This window comes from Oncorhynchus gorbuscha, linkage group LG17, assembly GCF_021184085.1.
Source record: "Oncorhynchus gorbuscha isolate QuinsamMale2020 ecotype Even-year linkage group LG17, OgorEven_v1.0, whole genome shotgun sequence".
Lineage (NCBI taxonomy): Eukaryota > Metazoa > Chordata > Actinopteri > Salmoniformes > Salmonidae > Oncorhynchus > Oncorhynchus gorbuscha.
Window position 1 is genome coordinate 26,337,518 of NC_060189.1, and position 19,162 is coordinate 26,356,679.

The window sequence follows — 19,162 nt, forward strand, 5'->3', positions numbered from 1 at the left end:
ATAGCTTCTCATGCTTTCGCTGAAAATGATTTTAAAAATCTGACTTGTTGGCTGGATTCACAACGAGTGTAGCTTTAATTCAGTACCCTGCATGTGTGTTTTAATGAACGTTTGAGTTTTAACGAGTGCTATTAGCATTTGGCGTGGCGCATTTGCATTTTCCTGATGGCTAGATGGGACGCCTGCGTGTCGGGTGGGCTTAAGAGAATAATTATTAAGAAGGAAAGAAATTCCACAAAATAACTTAACAAGGCACACCTGTTAATTGAAATGTATTCCAGGTGACTACCTCATTAAGCTTGGTTGAGAGAATGCCAAGAGTGTGCAAAGCTGTCATCAAGGCAAAGGGTGGCTACTTTGAAAAATCTCAAATCATTTTTTAAAATATATATATATATATATTATTTTTTTTTTACCCCTTTTTCTCCCCAATTTCGTAGTATCCAATTGTTTAGTAGCTACTATCTTGTCTCATCGCTACAACTACCATACGGCCTCGGGAGAGACGAAGGTTAAAAGTCGTGCGTCCTCCAATACACAACCCAACCAAGCCGCACTGCTTCTTAACACAGCGCGCATGCAATCCGGAAGCCAGCTGCACCAATGTGTCAGAGGAAACACCGTGCACCTGGCAACCTTGGTTAGCGCGCACTATTTATCCAAAAAAATGTTACCCCTTTTTCTCCCCAATTTCATGGCATCCAATTGTTTAGTAGCTACTATCTTGTCTCATCGCTACAACTCCCGTACGGCCTCGGGAGAGACTAAGGTTAAAAGTCGTGCGTCCTCCAATACACAACCCAACCAAGCCGCACTGCTTCTTAACACAGCGCGCATCCAATCCGGAAGCCAGCCGCACCAATGTGTTGGAGGAAACACCGTGCACCTGGCAACCTTGGTTAGCACGCACTGCACCCAGCCCGCCACAGGAGTCGCTGGTGCACGATGAGACAAGGATATCCCTACTGGCAAAACCCTCCCTAACCTGGACGACACTAGGCCAATTGTGCGTCGCCCCATGGACCTCCCGCGCACGGCCGGTTACGACAGAGCCTGGGCGCGAATCCAGAGTCTCTGGTGGCACAGCTGGCGCTGCAGTACAGCACCCTAAACCACTGCGCCATCCGGGAGGCCTTCAAATCAAATTGAACAATTCTTTGGTTACTACATGATTCCATATGTGTTATTTCATAGTGTTGATGTCTTCACTATTATTCTACAATGTAGAATATAGTAAAAATAAAGAAAACCCCTTGAATGAGCAGCTGTGTCCAAACTCTTGACTGGTACTGTACGCTAACACACACACACACACACACACACACACACACACACACACACACACACACACACACACACACACACACACACACACACACACACACACACACACACACACACACACACACACACACACACACACACACACACACGTACAGTGAAGCCTCCTATATCATTCACCTGCTTCAAAGCGTATCTTCCAGTCCTTGCTGTTGAAATTGCTGTCCACCAGGTTCCAGAAGATGTCTGCTCCATGGGAGAGGGAGAGGGCATGCAGGAGCTGGGGCACGGCCAGGGAGGCCAGCTGGCAGAACTCAGACTTCAGCATGGTCCACAGTCTAGAACATACAGGTATCACATTAGACGCACACACATCTGGCTGCTCTTCACATGTCTTTCATTAAGATGATGATCGACAATTTCAGTTGCTACATGTAGCTACATCTCATGGCTCAAGTCATGTTTAAAGAAAGTACTAGCAAAGATATCTGTAGAAAACCAACAAGCTATGTGTGAAACTGCAGGAGGGGCCCCATGCGGTGATGGTGACTGTGATGACCTGGGAATAAGCATCTTTTCCTGGATGTAGGCCAGGAACTGGGGGTGGTCCTTACGGGCCAGGTACAGACACTCTCCATGGAGACACAGGATCTTCAGACAGTTCAGCATGTTGAACAGGATATTAGGCTCCTCAAACTTGGACATTTCCTACATTGATGAACAGAAGGTAGAGTTCATTTCCTCACTCAATCTTTTCTAATGAGGGGATTATTTTCTTTGATTACGCATCTATTATTTAGACAGTTTATATCTGTACATTACAAGATACTTTAACACTAGATACAGGTGGACTAGCAGGTACCTGCAGAATGGTGTATATTAGCTTGAGAGACACAGGGAGCTGCTGGTAGGAAAACGTCTTGTCGGGATTATTCTTCATTGCTGTAGAACAGAAAGCTTTGATGTAAAACAAAGCCTAACACTGCCTAGCAAAGCAGAAACTATGCAGTGTTTCCTTTTCATGTTGCACACTGCCTCTGAACTGTTACAGAGAAGTGTTCATTTCATATTTTTCACATTCGTTGGCTTCAGGTCAAACGATACATTTGGGAGTACATTTTTATAATAATGAGGTGTTTGCACAGACACAACTGAGCATTGTTCTGCTTGTGTTTCGTCAGATCTATATCCATGCATTGAGACATTCTGTGCTCATTTTAAAACCCTTCCAACCCAAGCCTTAGGTCACCATGGATACATACATGGGTTGTCAGGAGAGTCACTTTGATTGGTAGGGTTGTCAGTGTGTGTGCTGGTAGGGTGGTCCCCTTCCTCTGTCCCTCCCTTTGTCCCTTTTTCAGGCCCAAACACTTGAGGCAACAGCAATGTGTCCTCCAAGCCATCTGTTGGCTCCTATAGGGCAGACACAATCATGTCTATTGACAACCAAATGCAGTAAGAATTACCAACCACTGAAAAACAATTGGGACGCTTCAGGACATCCTTCATGTTGTTTTTACAGGAGTGTGTGTGCATGTGTGTCTCACCACCAGATGTATCTCCTCCCTGGGGGTGAGTCTCTCCAGGAGCTCACAGCCCAGCTGGTAGCATAAGATGCTAGACTGGCATAGGCTGCACTCCAGGGCCTTCTCATCCTTCTGACAGGTGTGGGAGCCCCCCCACGGGGCCTGGAAGACGTTGTTGATGATGCCCACGATGTCTTTCCCCAGGCTGCTTTCCAGAACCAGAATCACGCCGTCATCCTGGAGCTCCATCTGGACAAGGAACCAACACAACAGGTTGAACAGGAGAACCCAATAGAAAGTGGGACGGAATTCAACTTGGTGGCTGTGACATATTCAATGAGGCATTGTAAAATGCAGCAAACAGTACTGTATAACTGAACCCATGTCTGGAATGTGCCTTCCGAGCTTCAAAATAATACATTATTATACAGCACACACTTCCTTGCTCACATGCAAACAAACACACCCATTCAGCACACAAACAAAAGGCACATTCATGCTCAAAGATTTGGCCACCTGTTTGAGGATGAGGTCAAACATGAGGATGAAGCAGCTCAGGTTCATGTCATCATCGTCACAGTCCAGGTCCAGGGCACAGTGTCCTGTAGCATGGCCTAGGTTCTTAAAGGGACTGCAGTGCAGGGGGCTCCGGAATGGGCTTCGGAACGGACTGGGGAATGGGCTCAGGGTGTTGTGCTGCCCAAGACGGCCTGGTTCTGAAACCACGCTTTCCTAGGAACATCACGCACCCACACACACACAAACGTGTAATTGATTCATATTTGTACTATCCTTAGAATTACCCTCCAAGTTATCAAGGTGTGTTCAGGTGTAGAAATATACTGCAAATATACTGTCGATAGATGAGCTGAAGGCTTTAACTTTCAATGATAAATCTGAACGATGGTAAAACTCAATTAAGCCCCTTAAACAGGACTATATTTAGACTTCAGCAGTTACCATGACAACGCACGGGCCGTGGATGGTTGACAATAGAGGGTAGCTAGATAACATTAATTGTCCTATTGTGGATGTAAACTGTATCTCTCCTGAGCTCATTTGTTCTTCTGTTACTGTTCATTGATAGAAAGGAAATATCTGAGCGATAAGAGCTTTTTTCTTTGGCATTGAGGTTGTTTTGCATGGGAGTTGATGACATAGTATGACATCTCACCCTCCGAGCCTCAGTATTTTCCCCAGTTAGATTTGAGACGTGAGCCTTCCTCTGATTGGCCAGTTCCTTCACAGAGTTCACCCCATCAAAGAACATCCCGACCAACAGCTGCAGAGGCACCACAATGTCCAGCTCTGACAACACCTGGGTCCATCCATCCAGACACATACAAACAAACACACCAACAGTTACACACACACACACACACACACACACACACACACACACACACACACACACACACACACACACACACACACACACACACACACACACACACACACACACACACACACACACACACACACACACACACACACACACACACACACACACACACACACAAAGATGCAGACCAAACTCATACGCACCCACAAGACACATTAATGACAAAAACAGGTTTACACACGCACATATGAAACACACAAACAAACAGATGTTAAGAGAGGCAAAAGACAAGACACTAGAATGTAGTACACATACTCCTGTAGTGCTGCTTTGAGTGTGACCTATATAGTCAGATTGAATTACTTTGGTGTCTGTAATCACAGTCATGACAGAAAACGTGAAAATCCATCCACGTATAAATAGGACAGCAGGCTGTGAGTGTATATGGAATCAAAAGCAAAATCCCTCTTCTCTCCCCCTCAGAACTCTGGTCTCACGCTAGCCGTGTGACCCAGTTCGATATTCAGTAAAGCCCCTGCCCAGGCACTCACACATCATGACAACCTGTCTATTTCACACATGAAATTAACCACTCAATATGAAATGGACACTCGTAAAAAACCACAGGCCTTATACTCACATGCAGCCAGAGCAGAGCCTGCTCCTGCACAGAGGCTGGGTATCCTGAGAACCTGCAGCTAATGAACCCAAACATCTCCTCCATGGAGAAGGGCAGAGGGCACAGCTCAATGTCAAACATCTTGCTGCAGGGAGAACAGAGGGGAGAGGTGGAGAAATGCTTTTAGAGCTGAGGCTTAGTATTGCGTCTCTCTCAGGTGTAACAATGGAAACTAAGCAAGTCTGTTTTCACTGTCTACCCATGACTGTGTGTTTCACATAGTCACATTACATTTCACATAGCATTCAAACTTTCTCATGAGAGAGAAAATTATATCTGCGTCAACAGTAACCATAGGAACCCATTGACGTAGAGTAGGTAGTACAGTGAACTGGGCGACTTGGAGGAAGTTCAGTATACAGTACCTGAGCACCTCTCTGAACTCCTTGAGCTGCTGGTCAGGCACCTCAGTGCGGATGGCCTCCAGCCATTCTGGCATGAAGCACTCCCACAGCGGCTGGCTGATCACGTTGTAGGGGATCAGGCTCAGGATCCTGTTCAGCCCCTCTTTCAGCTGGGTCACCGTGTTGCAAGACTTATCCCAGTAACCCCCCACCTGGGGATATGAGTGCACAGACACATACACAGGTCAGGTATAACCATGGAGGGGATTCACCAAGGAACACAACCATCACTTGCTGTCCCTACAATGTGCATTGCCTCTAGAAAAACAGTCCTAACCTCATACTATCCTACACCCACCATTACACCCTACAACCCCTCACGTTCACCCCCTGAAGCTCAACCACCTTAACCCTCCAACACCTCTCCTCCTCCCCCGCTCCTCCTCACTCTGGCAAACTCCACAGGCTTGGGCAGCAGGCACATCACCATGACATCGAATCGCACGTCACACACGGTCTTCAGCCACTTGGTGACAAACTGTGGCTTGAGCTTCTCCACCAGGGAGCCCACCTCATCGTCCATCATGTAGGCTGTGGAGTGGAACCATTGGAACACCATGCTCACCAGCCGCGCCAGGCTCTCTGTGGGCGTGTTCTCACTGGGGGTGCACAGGCTCACCTACAGGGATGGGGGCGAGGATGTAGGGTATCATGGTCAATCAAGGGCTTCCAAGATTGGAGAGAGATACGGTTAAAGCATATAATGTTGCACTATGAAGAGAGTACAGCCCGGGCTGGTAATAAGAGCCCAGACAGGTGTGTCAACATCCTAATCTCACTACTACGATAGTGAGTGATATACCAGCGAGCCACGCACCAGGAACCAGATGCCAAACTGACTGAGGAGCCTCTGGTCGTGCTGGTCGTCCTCTTTGTTATCGAAGTCGATGTTGTCAAGGGAGTGGTGAGAGGCAGACAGGCCCATCTGACGACGCCTGTTCAGCTCAAACTCACGCAGCTCCGCGTGGATCTCTGCCTCTTTCAGTAGGCTGATGTTGATAGATGGATGGAGAGTGGGGGAATCAAGAATGAGACAGACAGAAAGGCAGGAGGATAGAGATAGAGAGGTAGATAACTGGTTTAAATCAGTGCAATTGTGAAGCATACGGTTATTTGCCTGTGTTGTCTGTGATGCTCACCTGATAACAGCCTCCACAGTGCACACCAACTCCTCTGCCCCACACTCGCGGGTGTTGATGGGAGGGGGAGAGGTTTGGTAGAGATGGGTCTCCGCCGCAGCCCCCGTCTCGCTGCTGTGGTGGTTGACATGGCAACGCTTGCAGTAGCGGACAGGCCGGTTGCCATGGCGCCCACAGCAGCCAGCTGAGAAGCAGGTGACAACCGCCCTCCTGACATGAGAGCTACAGTTCTACAAGACAGAGAGGGGACAAAAAGAGGACAACTCCTCGTATAATTTTAATATAAAAATGTTAATTATTTTGGTTACAGAAATCTAAACTGTTTGCACCACTGACATTTTCAACATCTCCAGCTCCACTGTAACATCAACATAAGAAAATTGTGTGTTTTTATGTTTTGTAGTAAAAAAGACAGAGGAAGATAAGTGTTTCCTATGACATCAACAACCAATTAGTAGACAATTAGTAGGAAAAACCTCATAATTGGTTAAAATCACACAATGCACACTGATGATGTCATTGGAAACACTTACACTGAATATACCACCTTTGCCCACAGAACAGCCTCAATGCGTTGTGGCATGGACTCTACAAGGTGTCGAAAGCGTTCCACAGGGATGCTGGCCCATGTTGATTCCAATGCTTCCCACAGTTGTGTCAAGTTGGCTGGATGTCCTTTGGGTGGTGGACCATTCTTGATACACACATGGGAAACTGTTGAGTGTGATAACCCCAGTAGTGTTGCAATTCTTGACACAAACCGTGCGCCTGGCACCTAATGCCATACCCTGTTCAACAGCACATTCACCCTCTGAATGGCACATGCACAAAATCCATGTAAATTGTCTCAAGGCTTAAAAATCCTTTTTTAACCTGTCTCCTCCCCTTCCCCTACACCGATTGAAGTGGATTTAACAACAGACATCAATAAGGGATAATAGCTTTCACTTGAATTCACCTGGTCAGTCTTTGTCATGGAAAGAGCAGGTGGTCTTAATGTTTTGTATACTCAGTGTATATGTTTTACTCCAAAACATAGAAACGCACCATTTTCACATATGTTGATGTTGGGGTGGTGCTGGAGATGAAGTTGAAGTTGAACAATTGTTAAATTTCCCTTTAAGTGAAATAAGATAAAATGCTCTTATGTCTCAATAAATACACTGATGTTGAAACATTCCAAATGAAATGAATGTTCTTTCACTTTTGAGTATATGTGTGTGTGTGTATACTAATGTGTACGCTGTCATGGGACAGATAGCAACATTCTTAGATAGGTACTGCACATGTCCCTATGGTGTCTCATTTCTTAACAAAAAAATGGTGGCAATTGTGGACTGGCTTAATCTGATCAGCCACTAAAAGCTTTGGCCATTATCTCTGTTTTCTTGCTCCCTCCCCCTTTCTCTGTTCTTCGCAAAAACATAAAACGGACAATTCTTTCTTTCAACGAAGAACCACAGCTGCACGCAATCCATAACTTCTTGTTACATTATACTGAAAACTTGGTTTATGGACTATACTCTACACAGTATATGAGTGTTTAATACTGTAACTATAGAACACTGTGAAAGCAACCCCTTGTCTAGCTGTAACTAGCAATCACCTCTCAGAACAACAATATGCTGGAAATGAGAGAGCTGGCGTGGGTCCAGGTAAGAGTTTAAAGAGCTTTCTGCTGTGGGACAAAGCCTATTGAAAAGGCTGTGTGAGGATTGAAACTGCTGCTGGATGAACTGGGATGGAGGACAGTTGTTGGCCGGCTGCTCAGCTTGATACACTACCTGAGCATTGTGAATTGTGTGTCAGTCTCCATGGGAAACAAGGGGGAACTTTTATGCCCTTGGGACTGTGCTCCGGAACAAACATCATGCCCTGCCAGTTCCATTAAGACTGGGCCATCCATCGGACAAGTAATGAAGGGAGTGTTCCACTTTAGGTCCCTGTAGCCTGTAGCAGGCTAGTATAGTGTTTCTTTCTACAGCACTTGAATGACACAAGTGGTTACCTCTTTCTTCAAATCAAATCAAGCACTTTTACTAGTCATTGGTAAATAAACACTGGATGGATGTTGGCATGATGGCATGATATATATATATATATATATACAATATATATATATACAGTGGGGCAAAAAAGTATTTAGTCAGCCACCAATTGTGCAAGTTCTCCCACTTCTGAAAATCACATTGTAGGATTTTTAATTAATTTATTTGCAAATTATGGTGGAAAATAAGTATTTGGTCACTTACAAACAAGCAAGATTTCTGTCTCTCACAGACCTGTAACTTCTTCTTTAAGAGGCTCCTCTGTCCTCCACTCGTTACCTGTATTAATGGCACCTGTTTGAACTTGTTATCAGTATAAAAGACACCTGTCCACAACCTCAAACAGTCACACTCCAAACTCCACTATGGCCAAGACCAAAGAGCTGTCAAAGGACACCAGAAACAAAATTGTAGACCTGCACCAGGCTGGGAAGACTGAATCTGCAATAGGTAAGCAGCTTGGTTTGAAGAAATCAACTGTGGGAGCAATTATTAGGAAATGAAAGACATACAAGACCACTGATAATCTCCCTCGATCTGGGGCTCCACGCAAGATCTCACCCCATGGGGTCAAAATGATCACCAGAACGGTGAGCGAAAATCCCAGAACCACACGGGGGGACCTAGTGAATGACCTGCAGAGAGCTGGGACTAAAGTAACAAAGCCTACCATCAGTAACACACTACACCGCCAGGGACTCAAATCCTGCATTGCCAGACGTGTCCCACTGCTTAAGCCAGTACATGTCCAGGCCCATCTGAAGTTTGCTAGAGAACATTTGGATGATCCAGAAGAAGATTGGGAGAATGTCATATGGTCAGATGAAACCAAAATATAACTTTTTGGTAAAAACTCAACTCGTCGTGTTTGGAGGACAAAGAATGCTGAGTTGCATCCAAAGAACACCATACCTACTGTGAAGCATGGGGGTGGAAACATCATGCTTTTGGGCTGTTTTTCTGCAAAGGGACCAGGACAACTGATCCGTGTAAAGGAAAGAATGAATGGGGCCATGTATCGTGAGATTTTGAGTGAAACCTCCTTCCATCAGCAAGGGCATTGAAGATGAAACGTGGCTGGGTCTTTCAGCATGACAATGATCCCAAACACACCGCCCGGGCAAGAAGGAGTGGCTTTGTAAGAAGCATTTCAACGTCCTGGAGTGGCCTAGCCAGTCTCCAGATCTCAACCCCATAGAAAATCTTTGGAGGGAGTTGAAAGTCTGTGTTGTTCAGCAACAGCCCCAAAACATCACTGCTCTAGAGGAGATCTGTATGGAGGAATGGGCCAAAATACCAGCAACAGTGTGTGAAAACCTTGTGAAGACTTACAGAAAATGTTTGACCTCTGTCATTGCCAACAAAGGGTATATAACAAAGTATTGAGATAAACTTTTGTTATTGACCAAATACTTATTTTCCACCATAATTTGCAAATAAATTCATAAAAAATCCTACAATGTGATTTTCTAGATTTTTTTTCTAATTTTGTCTGTCATAGTTGAAGTGTACCTATGATGAAAATTACAGGCCTCTCATCTTTTTAAGTGGGAGAAATTGCACAATTGGTGGCTGACTAAATACTTTTTTGCCCCACTGTATATATATATATATATACAGTACCAGTCAAAAGTTTGGACACACCTACTCATTCAAGGGTTTTTTCTTGAATCTTAGTATTTTCTATTTTCTAGAATAATAGTGAATACATCAAAACTATGAAATAACACATATGGAAACATGTAATAACCAAAAAAGCTTAAAATATTCAATATTTTGGATTCTTCAAAGTAATCACCCTTTTCCTTGATGACAGCTTTGCACACTCTTGGCATTCCCTCAACCAGCTTAATGAGGAATGCTTTTCCAACAGTCTTGAAGGAGTTCCCACATATGCTGAGCACTTGCTGGCTGTTTTTCCTTCACTTTTTGCTCCAACTCATCCCAAACCATCTCAATTGGGCTGAGGTCAGGTGATTGTGGAGGCCAGGTCATCTGATGCAGCACTACATCAGTCTCCTTCTTGGTCAAATAGCCCTTACACCACCTGGAGGTGTGTTTTTGGTCATTGTCCTGTTTAAAAACAAATGATACTTCCACTATGCACAAACCAGATGGGACGGCGTATCGCTGCAGAAGGCTGTGGTAGCCATGCTGGTTAAGTGTGCCTTGAATTCATAATAAATCACCAACAGTATCACCAGCAAAGCACCCCCACACATCACACCTCCTCCGCCATGCTTCATGGTGGGAACCGCACACGCAGAGATCATCCGTTCACCTACTCTGCGTCTCACAAAGACACGGCGGTTGGAACCAAAATTCTCAAATTTGGACGCATCAGACCAAAGGACAGATCTAATGTCCATTGCTTGGCCCAAGCAAGTCTCTTATTGGTGTCCTTTTGTAGTGGTTTCTTTGCAGCAATTTGACCATGACGGCCTGATTCACGCAGTCTCCTCTGAACAGTTGATGTTGAGATGTGTCCATTACTTGAACTCTGTGAAGCAATTATTTGTGCTGCAATCTGATGTGCCGTTAACTCTAATGAACATATCCTCTGGGTCTTCCTTTCCTGTGGCAATCGTCATGAGAGCAAGTTCCATCATAGCACTTGATGGTTTTTGCAACTGCACTTGAAGAAACTTTCAAAGTTCTTGAAATTGTCCTCATTGACTGACCTTCATGTCTTAAAGTAATGATGGACTGTAATTTCTCTTTACTTATTTGAGCTGTTCTTGCCATACTATGGACTTGGTATTTTACCAATCAGGGCTATCTTCTGTATACTCCCCTACCTTGTAACAACACAACTGATTGTCTCAATTAAGAAGGAAATAAATTCCACAAATTAAGGCACACCTGTTAATTGAAATGCATTCCAATACTTTTGTAAATGTGATATTTCAGTTATTCATTTTTAATACATTTGCAAACATTTTGAAAAACCTGTTTCGACTTTGTGATCATGGGGTATGCATTGATGAGGATTTTTGTTTAAATACTTTTTTGAATAAAGCTGTAACCTAACAAAATGTGGAAAAAGTCAAGGGGCCTGAATACAAGATCCTAGGCATTAACCAACACATTAATCAGCAATGACATAGCAAGGGCGGCACAGCCACTGTCCATGATTAGGTAAGCAAAGCCATCCAAAAATGCAAACAAACTAGCAAACAATTCCAATCCATCACTCTTTATTTTTTAAATTGTATTTAACCTTTATTTAACTCTACTTCCCTTGTTGGTCTAATATGTAGAAAAAAGGGGTACTCATTTTTAGCCATGTATTTTTAGCCATCAAATATACTACTATGAATTCAGCATAAACTGATGAGAGCACAAACAAATACAAACCCAAGCAAACACAAACACATATGAATGCACCAACATTCAGGCCTTACCTTCTTTTGACAAATAGCAGATATCTCAGCTGTAAAGACGAGGCCAGAGATATTCAACATAACATACAGACAGACATTGGGTTCACCCACACAAAAATACTGTAGTATACCATGGTAGAAATACTGGACTAACTATAGTATAAATACTGTAGTAAAAGAAAACTGTAGTATATACTATAATTACTTTGTGTTTTTTGAGGACTGTAGTATACTGTAGTATTTACTGTCGTGTTTTTGCAGACCTTGCTGAAGTATTTACTATAAAGCTTTTGTTTTATTATATTTGACATGAAATCGGAGGCTTTGTCCTTGAGAGAACCTACTGGAGAAGTACTAAAAGAGCACATAACCTGAAGAACAGTGCTTCTGCTCTTTTCTGTAACCTGAGGGGAACACAATAGTTGGTCTATATTTGGCAGGTATTTGGTAGGTTTCTCACTTACGGGTGGCACAAACTGGGATATGGGAGAGGGGAGTGGGCAGGGTATCTGCAAAGTAAATACTGTAGTGTTTACTATAGTTAAAAAAACTATAGTGTTTTTGCTAACATTACTGTAGTATTTGGATAATACTGTAGTTATTACTATAGTATTCTACAGTATACTACAACATTCTATAGTAAGTACTACACATGATTGAGGGATACTACAGCGTGTAGTATAGTATTCTACAGTATACTACAGTTTACTACAGAATTCTATAGTAATTACTGTAGTTTTCTATTGTAAACTGTAATTGTTTTCATGTGGGCACTCAGCCTAACCTCCACCTCCCTCCCTACAGTCATAACTAAAACTCCCCTTTGATTGACTCTAGAGAGAGAGAGAGAGAGAGAGAGAGATTAATTTGCTAACACTCACCTTGGGGCAAGAGCACATCAACAAGCCATTCTGCATGATCTCTGTAAAGTCACACAAATATATAAATCATAAATCAAATTATAGTTAGCTGAGACTACCTTATAAATACACTTCTAGCAGATACACAAACATATACAGTAGTCTGCATGACTGCTTCATGTTATATTGTGAGTCTTTAATGAGGATCCAAGAAGAGACATTGTATTCTAAAGAGCTAGACATAGACAGTGTATACAGTATGCCATAAGTCAGAGGAAATGAGAACAAGTTGTTTAGTGATGGCAATCTCATTATCTGATCAATGAAATTATGCAACCATGGTGATGCCTCTCCCTCAGGATAAAGACCGGAATAATGAAGCAGACAGCAGGTGACATATGTTCGGAATGGCATCTTGGTGGAGAGTAAGGTTTTACAACAACAGACCCTGATATCCTTTGGCTGCACTCTTCACAGATGTACAGAGGAGGGGGCTTCTCTCCCAGGGAAACGGAGAGGGTGGGATCGATGCACATCTATAGGGTGACAACAGACAGTTACAGGATCCAGAAGGAATATACAGTACAATAGTAGCAGTGATATAGGATTGTAAGGGGTCCTAAGAAGTGCATACCACACCCTATTTCTTCACTGCTTGTGCCATGATACGTGATAACACCTCAAACTCAAATAAGTCTGTGTACAGTGCATTCAGAAAGTATTCAAACCCCTTGACTTTTTCCACGTGTCACGTTACAGCCTTAGCCTAAAAATGATTAAATAAAATAAAAATTCATCAATCTACAAACAATACCCCATAATGACAAAGCAAAAACAGATTACTTTTTTGTGCAAAAGTATTAAAAGTAAACAACAGAAATGTCACATTTACATAAGTATTCAGTGCCTTTACTCAGTACTTTGTTGAAGCACCTTTGGCCGCGATTACACCTTTGAGTCTTCTTGGGCATGACGCTACAAGCTTGGCACACCTGTATTTGGGGAGTTTCTCACATTCTCCTCTTCAGATCCTCTCAAGCTCTGCCAGCTATTTTCAGGTCTCTACAGAGATGTTCCATTGGGTTCAAGTCTGGGCTCTGGCTGAGCCACAAAGGACATTCAGAGTCTTGTCCTGAAGCCTCTCCTGCATTGTCTTGGCTGTGTGCTTAGGGTCGTTGTCCTGTTGGAAGGTGAACCTTCGCCCCAGGCTGAGGACCTGAGTGCTCTGGAGCAGGTTTTCATCAAGGATCTCTCTGCACTTTGCTCCGTTCATCATTCCCTCGATCCTGACTAGTCTCCCAGTCCCTGCCACTGAAAAACATCTCCACAGCATGATGCTGCCACCACCATGCTTCACCATAGGGATTGTGCCAGTTCCCTCCAGACGTGGCTCTTGGAATTCAGGCCAAAGAGTTCAATCTTGGTTTAATCAGACCAGAGAATCTTGTTTCTCACGGTCTGAGAATTCTTTTAGTGTCTTTTGGCAAACTCCAAGAGGGCTGTCATGTGCCTTTTACTGAGGAGTGGCTTACGTCTGGCCACTCTACCATAAAGGGCCTGATTGTTGGAGTGCTGCAGAGATTGCTGTCCTTCTGGAAGATTATCCCATTTCCACAGTGGAACTCTGGAGCTCTGTCAGAGTGACCATTGGGTTCTTGGTCATCTCCCTGACCAAGGCACTTCTCCCCTGATTGGTAAGTTTGGCCGGGTGGCCAGCTCTAGGAAGAGTCTTGGTGGTTCCAAACGTCTTCCATTTAAGGAGGCCACTGTGTTCCTGGGGCCCTTCAAAGCTGCAGAAATGTTTTGGTACCCTTCCCTAGATCTGTGTCTCGACACAATCTTGTCTCGGAGCTCTACGGGAATTTCGTTTGACCTCATGGCTTGGTTTTTGCTCTGACATGTACTGTCAACTGTGGGACCTTATATAGACAGGTGTTTGCCTTTCCAAATCATGTCCAATGAATTGAATTTACCACAGGTGGACTCCAATCAAGGATGATCAATGGAAACAACATGCACCTGAGCTCAATTTCATGTCTCATAGCAAAGAGTCTGAATATTTATATGAATAAGGTATATATATATATATTTTAATGATATACATTTGCAAAAATGTCTAAAAACCTGTTTTCACTTTGTCATTATGGGGTATTGTGTGCAGATTGAATAGGAAAATATATATAATTTAATCAATTTTAGAAAAAGGTTGTAACATAACAAAATGTGGAAAAAGTCAAGGGGTCTGAACCCTTTCTGAATGTACTGTATATACATATATACATTAACAGTCAAAAGTTTGGACACACCTACTCATTCAAGGATTTTTGTTTATTTGGACTATTTTCTATTTTGTATAATAATAGTGAAGACATCAAAACTATGAAATAAAACATATAGAGTCATGAAGTAACCAAAAAAGTGTTAGAGAGGTTAGTGGAGGAGTGACGGAGCGAGTTCTAGGCCATCTCTGCCCAGGGCACAAACGTTGCCCACTCCCCAGGCCGGTCCTGGCAATAAGACCTCAGAAACCTACCCACATCCTGGTTAACTCTCTCCACCTGCCAGTTACTCTCGGGGTGAAAACCTGAGGTAAGGCTGACAGAGACCCCTAGACGTTCCATGAACGCCCTCCAGACCCTCGACGTGAACTGGGGACCCCGATCAGACACTATATCCTCAGGCACCCCGTAGAAGACATGTGTAAACAGAGCCTCGGCAGTCTGTAGGGCCGTAGGGAGACCGGGCAAAGGGAGGAGACGACAGGACTTAGGAAAACAATCCACAATGACCAGGATCGTGGTGTTACCCTGTGAAGGTGAAGATCAGTCAGGAAATCCACCGACAGCTGCAACCACGGCCGTTGTGGAACGGGTAAGGGTTGTAACTTACCTCTGGGCAGGTGTCTAGGAGCCTTGCACTGGGCGAACACCAAGCAGGAGGAAACATAAACCCTCACGTCCTTTGCTAAAGTGGGCCACCAGTACTTCCCAGTAAGACAGAGGATCGTCCGACCGATACCAGGATGACCAGAGGAGGGTGACGTATGAGCCCAATAGATCAGCCGGTCGCGGACAGCAGACGAAACGTACAGCGCCTAGCCGGACACTGAAGGGGAGCGGGCTCTGTACGCAATGCCTGCTCAATGTCTGCGTCTAGCTCCCACACTACTGGTGCCACCAGGCAAGAGGCCGGGAGTATGGGAGTGGGATCCATGGGCCGCTCCTCTGTGTCATACATCCGGGACAGTGTGTCTGCCTTCGCATTCTGGGAACCTGGACTCTCCACCGTCGTAGCACCAACGGAAACCCCTAAACACCTACCTGAGCACTCTCGTGACCACCCTGTGAGAGCCCTCTGTGGCCAAGAAACAGTGGGGTTATGACAAGCTAACCAGGGTAGGCCCAGCACCACGGGAAATGCATTATTGTCAATAGGGAAGAGACTAATTCTCTCCGTATGACCCACCTGCGTCATCATGCCGAAAGGCGCGGTGACCTCCCTAATCAACCCTGACACTAATGGTCAACTATCTAAGGCGTGAACAGGGAAGGGCACAACCACGAGAACGATGGGGATCCCTAAACTATGGGCTAAAGCCCTATCAATAAAACTCCCAGCCGCGCATGAATCGACGAGCGCCTTATGCTGGGAATGCGGTGAAAACTCAGGGAACGTGACAAACACAAACATATGTGCAACAGAGGGCTCTGGGTAGGATTGGTGCCAGCTCACCTGGGGTGACACCCTGCCTGCTGCCTCGATTCCTAGAGGAACCAACCCGGCACCGAACGGCAGTGTGACCTCTGCGGCCACAGATGGTGCACGAGCGGGAACCCCCTCCGGTCTCCCTGCGCACCGCCCCTCCCAGCTCCATGGGTATCGGAGAGGGGGTGCGGGAGGATGGAACCACCAGACCCCGATCTGAACGTCCGCGAGTAGCCAGCCAGTCGGATGGACAGGTCCAACAGCTGGTCAAACGTGAGGGTGGTGTCTCTGCAGGCCAGCTCCCGACAGACGTCTTCGCACAGACTGCACTGGTCCATTGCTCGTGTTTCTTGGCCCAAGCAAGTGTCTTATTATTATTGTCCTTTAGTAGTGGTTTCTTTGCAGCAATTCGACCATGAAGGTATCATCTGAACAGTTGATGTTGAGATGTGTCTGTTATTTGAACTCTGTGAAGCATTTATTTGGGCTGCAAACTTAGGTGCAGTTTATTGCCGATTTCTAAGGCTGACAACTCTAATGAACTAATGATCTGCAGCAGAGGTAACTCTTGGTCTTCCTTTCCTCTGGCGGTCTTCATGAGAGCCAGTTTCATCATAGCTCTTGATGGTTTTTGTGACTGCTGTTGAAGAAACTTATAGTTATAGAAATTTTCTGGATTGACTGACCTTCACGTCTTAAGGTACTGATGGACTGTCTTTTCTTTTTGTTTATTTGAGCCGTTCTTGCCATAATATGGACTTGGTCTTTTACCAAATAGGGCTATCTTCTGTAGTCCTTCTGTAGCTTGTAGTCCTTCTGTAGCTCAGTTGGTAGAGCATGGCGCTTGTAACGCCAGGGTAGTGGGTTCGATCCCTGGGACCACCCATACGTAGAATGTATGCACACATGACTGTAAGTCGCTTTGGATAAAAGCGTCTGCTAAATGGCATATATTATTATATTATTATTACCACCCCTGCCTTTTTACAACACAACTGATTGGCTCAAACGCATTAAGAAGGAAATTAACTTTTAACAAGGCACACCTGTTAATTGAAATGCATTCCAGGTGACTACCTCATGAAGCTGGTTGAGAGAATGCCAACAGTTTGCAAACCTGTCATCAAGGCAAATGGTGGCTACTTTGAAGAATCTCAAATATAAAATATATTTGAATTTGTTTAACACTTTTTCGGTTACTACATGATTCCATATGTGTTATTTCATAGTTTTGATGTCCTCACTATTATTCTACAATGTAGAAAATAGTATAAATAAAGAAACACCCTGGAATGAGTAGGTGTGACCAAAATTGTGACTGGTAATATATATAATATATATATATATATATATATACAGTATATATATATATATAATATCCCCTCTATCTGTCTCTGCTTGCCTTTAGTCTGTGGCTGGCTGCATGCATATGTCTCTGTTCTGTTATCTATGATCTGTACATGACCCTGTATTAGACCACAGTACTAATAGCCGAGATGCTCAGATGATGTTCTGTAATTTACTGCTCTCGTTTACAGGCGTACTATCCTCGGGGGCAGTATGGGGTCATGGCTTCCAATTAGGACCCCCCCCACACACACACACCCCCTCTGTGCTCCTGGGTAATTGAAATCTTTGCCCTGTCCCTGCCCCTGTTCCTTTCTCCGCTCTACTTGTCAGTTTTGAGCACAGTTGAGCAGAGACACGCAGAGCAGCGCAAACAGGCCTTGAGTTGCGTGGCCAGTGATATCATTACACGACCGAACGACAAAAGTCACTCAAGCATTTGCTGGTTGCTTTAATGTTGTGCTTCCAGCAGAAAACCCCAAGACACTTTTACACACCATGGCAATCTGGCACATACTTTGTGTATTCACTTTATGTTTGTGTACAGTGTACAGTAGTTAGTCAGATATTACCTTGACGGCAGGTTTATTGATGGCATTGTGACACTCAATGTGCTGGCAGTGGATGGGGTTCCAGGCTGTGGAAAATAGAATGGAGGGAAAAAAGGAGAGGGGAGAGATGCAGAGGTGGAAGGAGGATTAGACCTGCAATCTAAAGGTTGGTTGCACAGAAGACCAACCCGACAGGCAGACCATAAGCCCCTCACCAGTGTACTGCAGGCCTCTGTATTCACTAATGGCTCCTGGGGGCTTTAGGTTTGGCCAGTAATGAAAGAGCATCTGCACGGCTGGAGGCTTTACTTGGGATGGTCCGTAGGATATGACATACAGCAGGTCCTGCCACAACACACCACACGTCATAGTGAACTAAAATATAAGAACCTCTCAAAGCTATTCACTGACACTTTCCAGATCTATGAGAGAGACATCTAACCTATGTGAATATGGCACATGCATTTTACAAACATATACCTTCCACACTTCCTGCTTGTGCTTCATAAGACACTCCAACAACTGACAGTGGTATACTGGAAACAAAAAGGCAGAGGCTAAAGTCAGGCAGGTGGCAGGTATAACATAGTGTACAGTACATTAATCAAAAGACAGGCTGTGCTACACTGGACATAGACACTGTGATGTACTGTATTGTACTGGTTTGGGATAACCTGAGTTCAAGGTTTACCTGGGTTGGAGGTGTACTGCATAGCAATCATTAGCATAGAGGAGGCAGAGAGATTGACATATGCTGGAACGCCCCCTTCTCTTCTAGTGGAACCCACTAAAGAAGGACAGAAAAGACAAATGAAGAACCTTAACCTCATGAAGAACTGCATACTGTGGGACACCAACCTGGCAGTTCCTTTGATATGGTGATGCATACTGAAATGT

General features: G+C 44.4%; 1 protein-coding gene across 6 annotated transcripts in view; it reads right to left on the bottom strand.

The window, feature by feature from the left end:
* Window positions 1-19,162, bottom strand: part of LOC124002001 (protein unc-79 homolog) — a 51,724-nt gene that overhangs the window by 25,925 nt on the left and 6,637 nt on the right. For all 6 annotated transcript variants that reach the window (XM_046309206.1, XM_046309210.1, XM_046309208.1 and 3 more), the window contains 19 exons: window positions 18,957-19,052; window positions 18,746-18,801; window positions 18,481-18,610; window positions 18,287-18,351; window positions 13,110-13,198; window positions 12,684-12,724; window positions 11,824-11,852; window positions 6,372-6,601; window positions 6,050-6,221; window positions 5,621-5,851; window positions 5,194-5,384; window positions 4,790-4,913; window positions 3,982-4,125; window positions 3,324-3,539; window positions 2,829-3,056; window positions 2,544-2,694; window positions 2,144-2,223; window positions 1,841-1,989; window positions 1,462-1,619 (listed from right to left, as the gene is read on the bottom strand). In XM_046309206.1, the coding sequence (XP_046165162.1) occupies window positions 1,462-1,619; window positions 1,841-1,989; window positions 2,144-2,223; window positions 2,544-2,694; window positions 2,829-3,056; window positions 3,324-3,539; window positions 3,982-4,125; window positions 4,790-4,913; window positions 5,194-5,384; window positions 5,621-5,851; window positions 6,050-6,221; window positions 6,372-6,601; window positions 11,824-11,852; window positions 12,684-12,724; window positions 13,110-13,198; window positions 18,287-18,351; window positions 18,481-18,610; window positions 18,746-18,801; window positions 18,957-19,052 (2,580 nt within the window). The remainder of the gene's footprint in view (window positions 1-1,461; window positions 1,620-1,840; window positions 1,990-2,143; window positions 2,224-2,543; window positions 2,695-2,828; window positions 3,057-3,323; window positions 3,540-3,981; window positions 4,126-4,789; window positions 4,914-5,193; window positions 5,385-5,620; window positions 5,852-6,049; window positions 6,222-6,371; window positions 6,602-11,823; window positions 11,853-12,683; window positions 12,725-13,109; window positions 13,199-18,286; window positions 18,352-18,480; window positions 18,611-18,745; window positions 18,802-18,956; window positions 19,053-19,162) is intronic.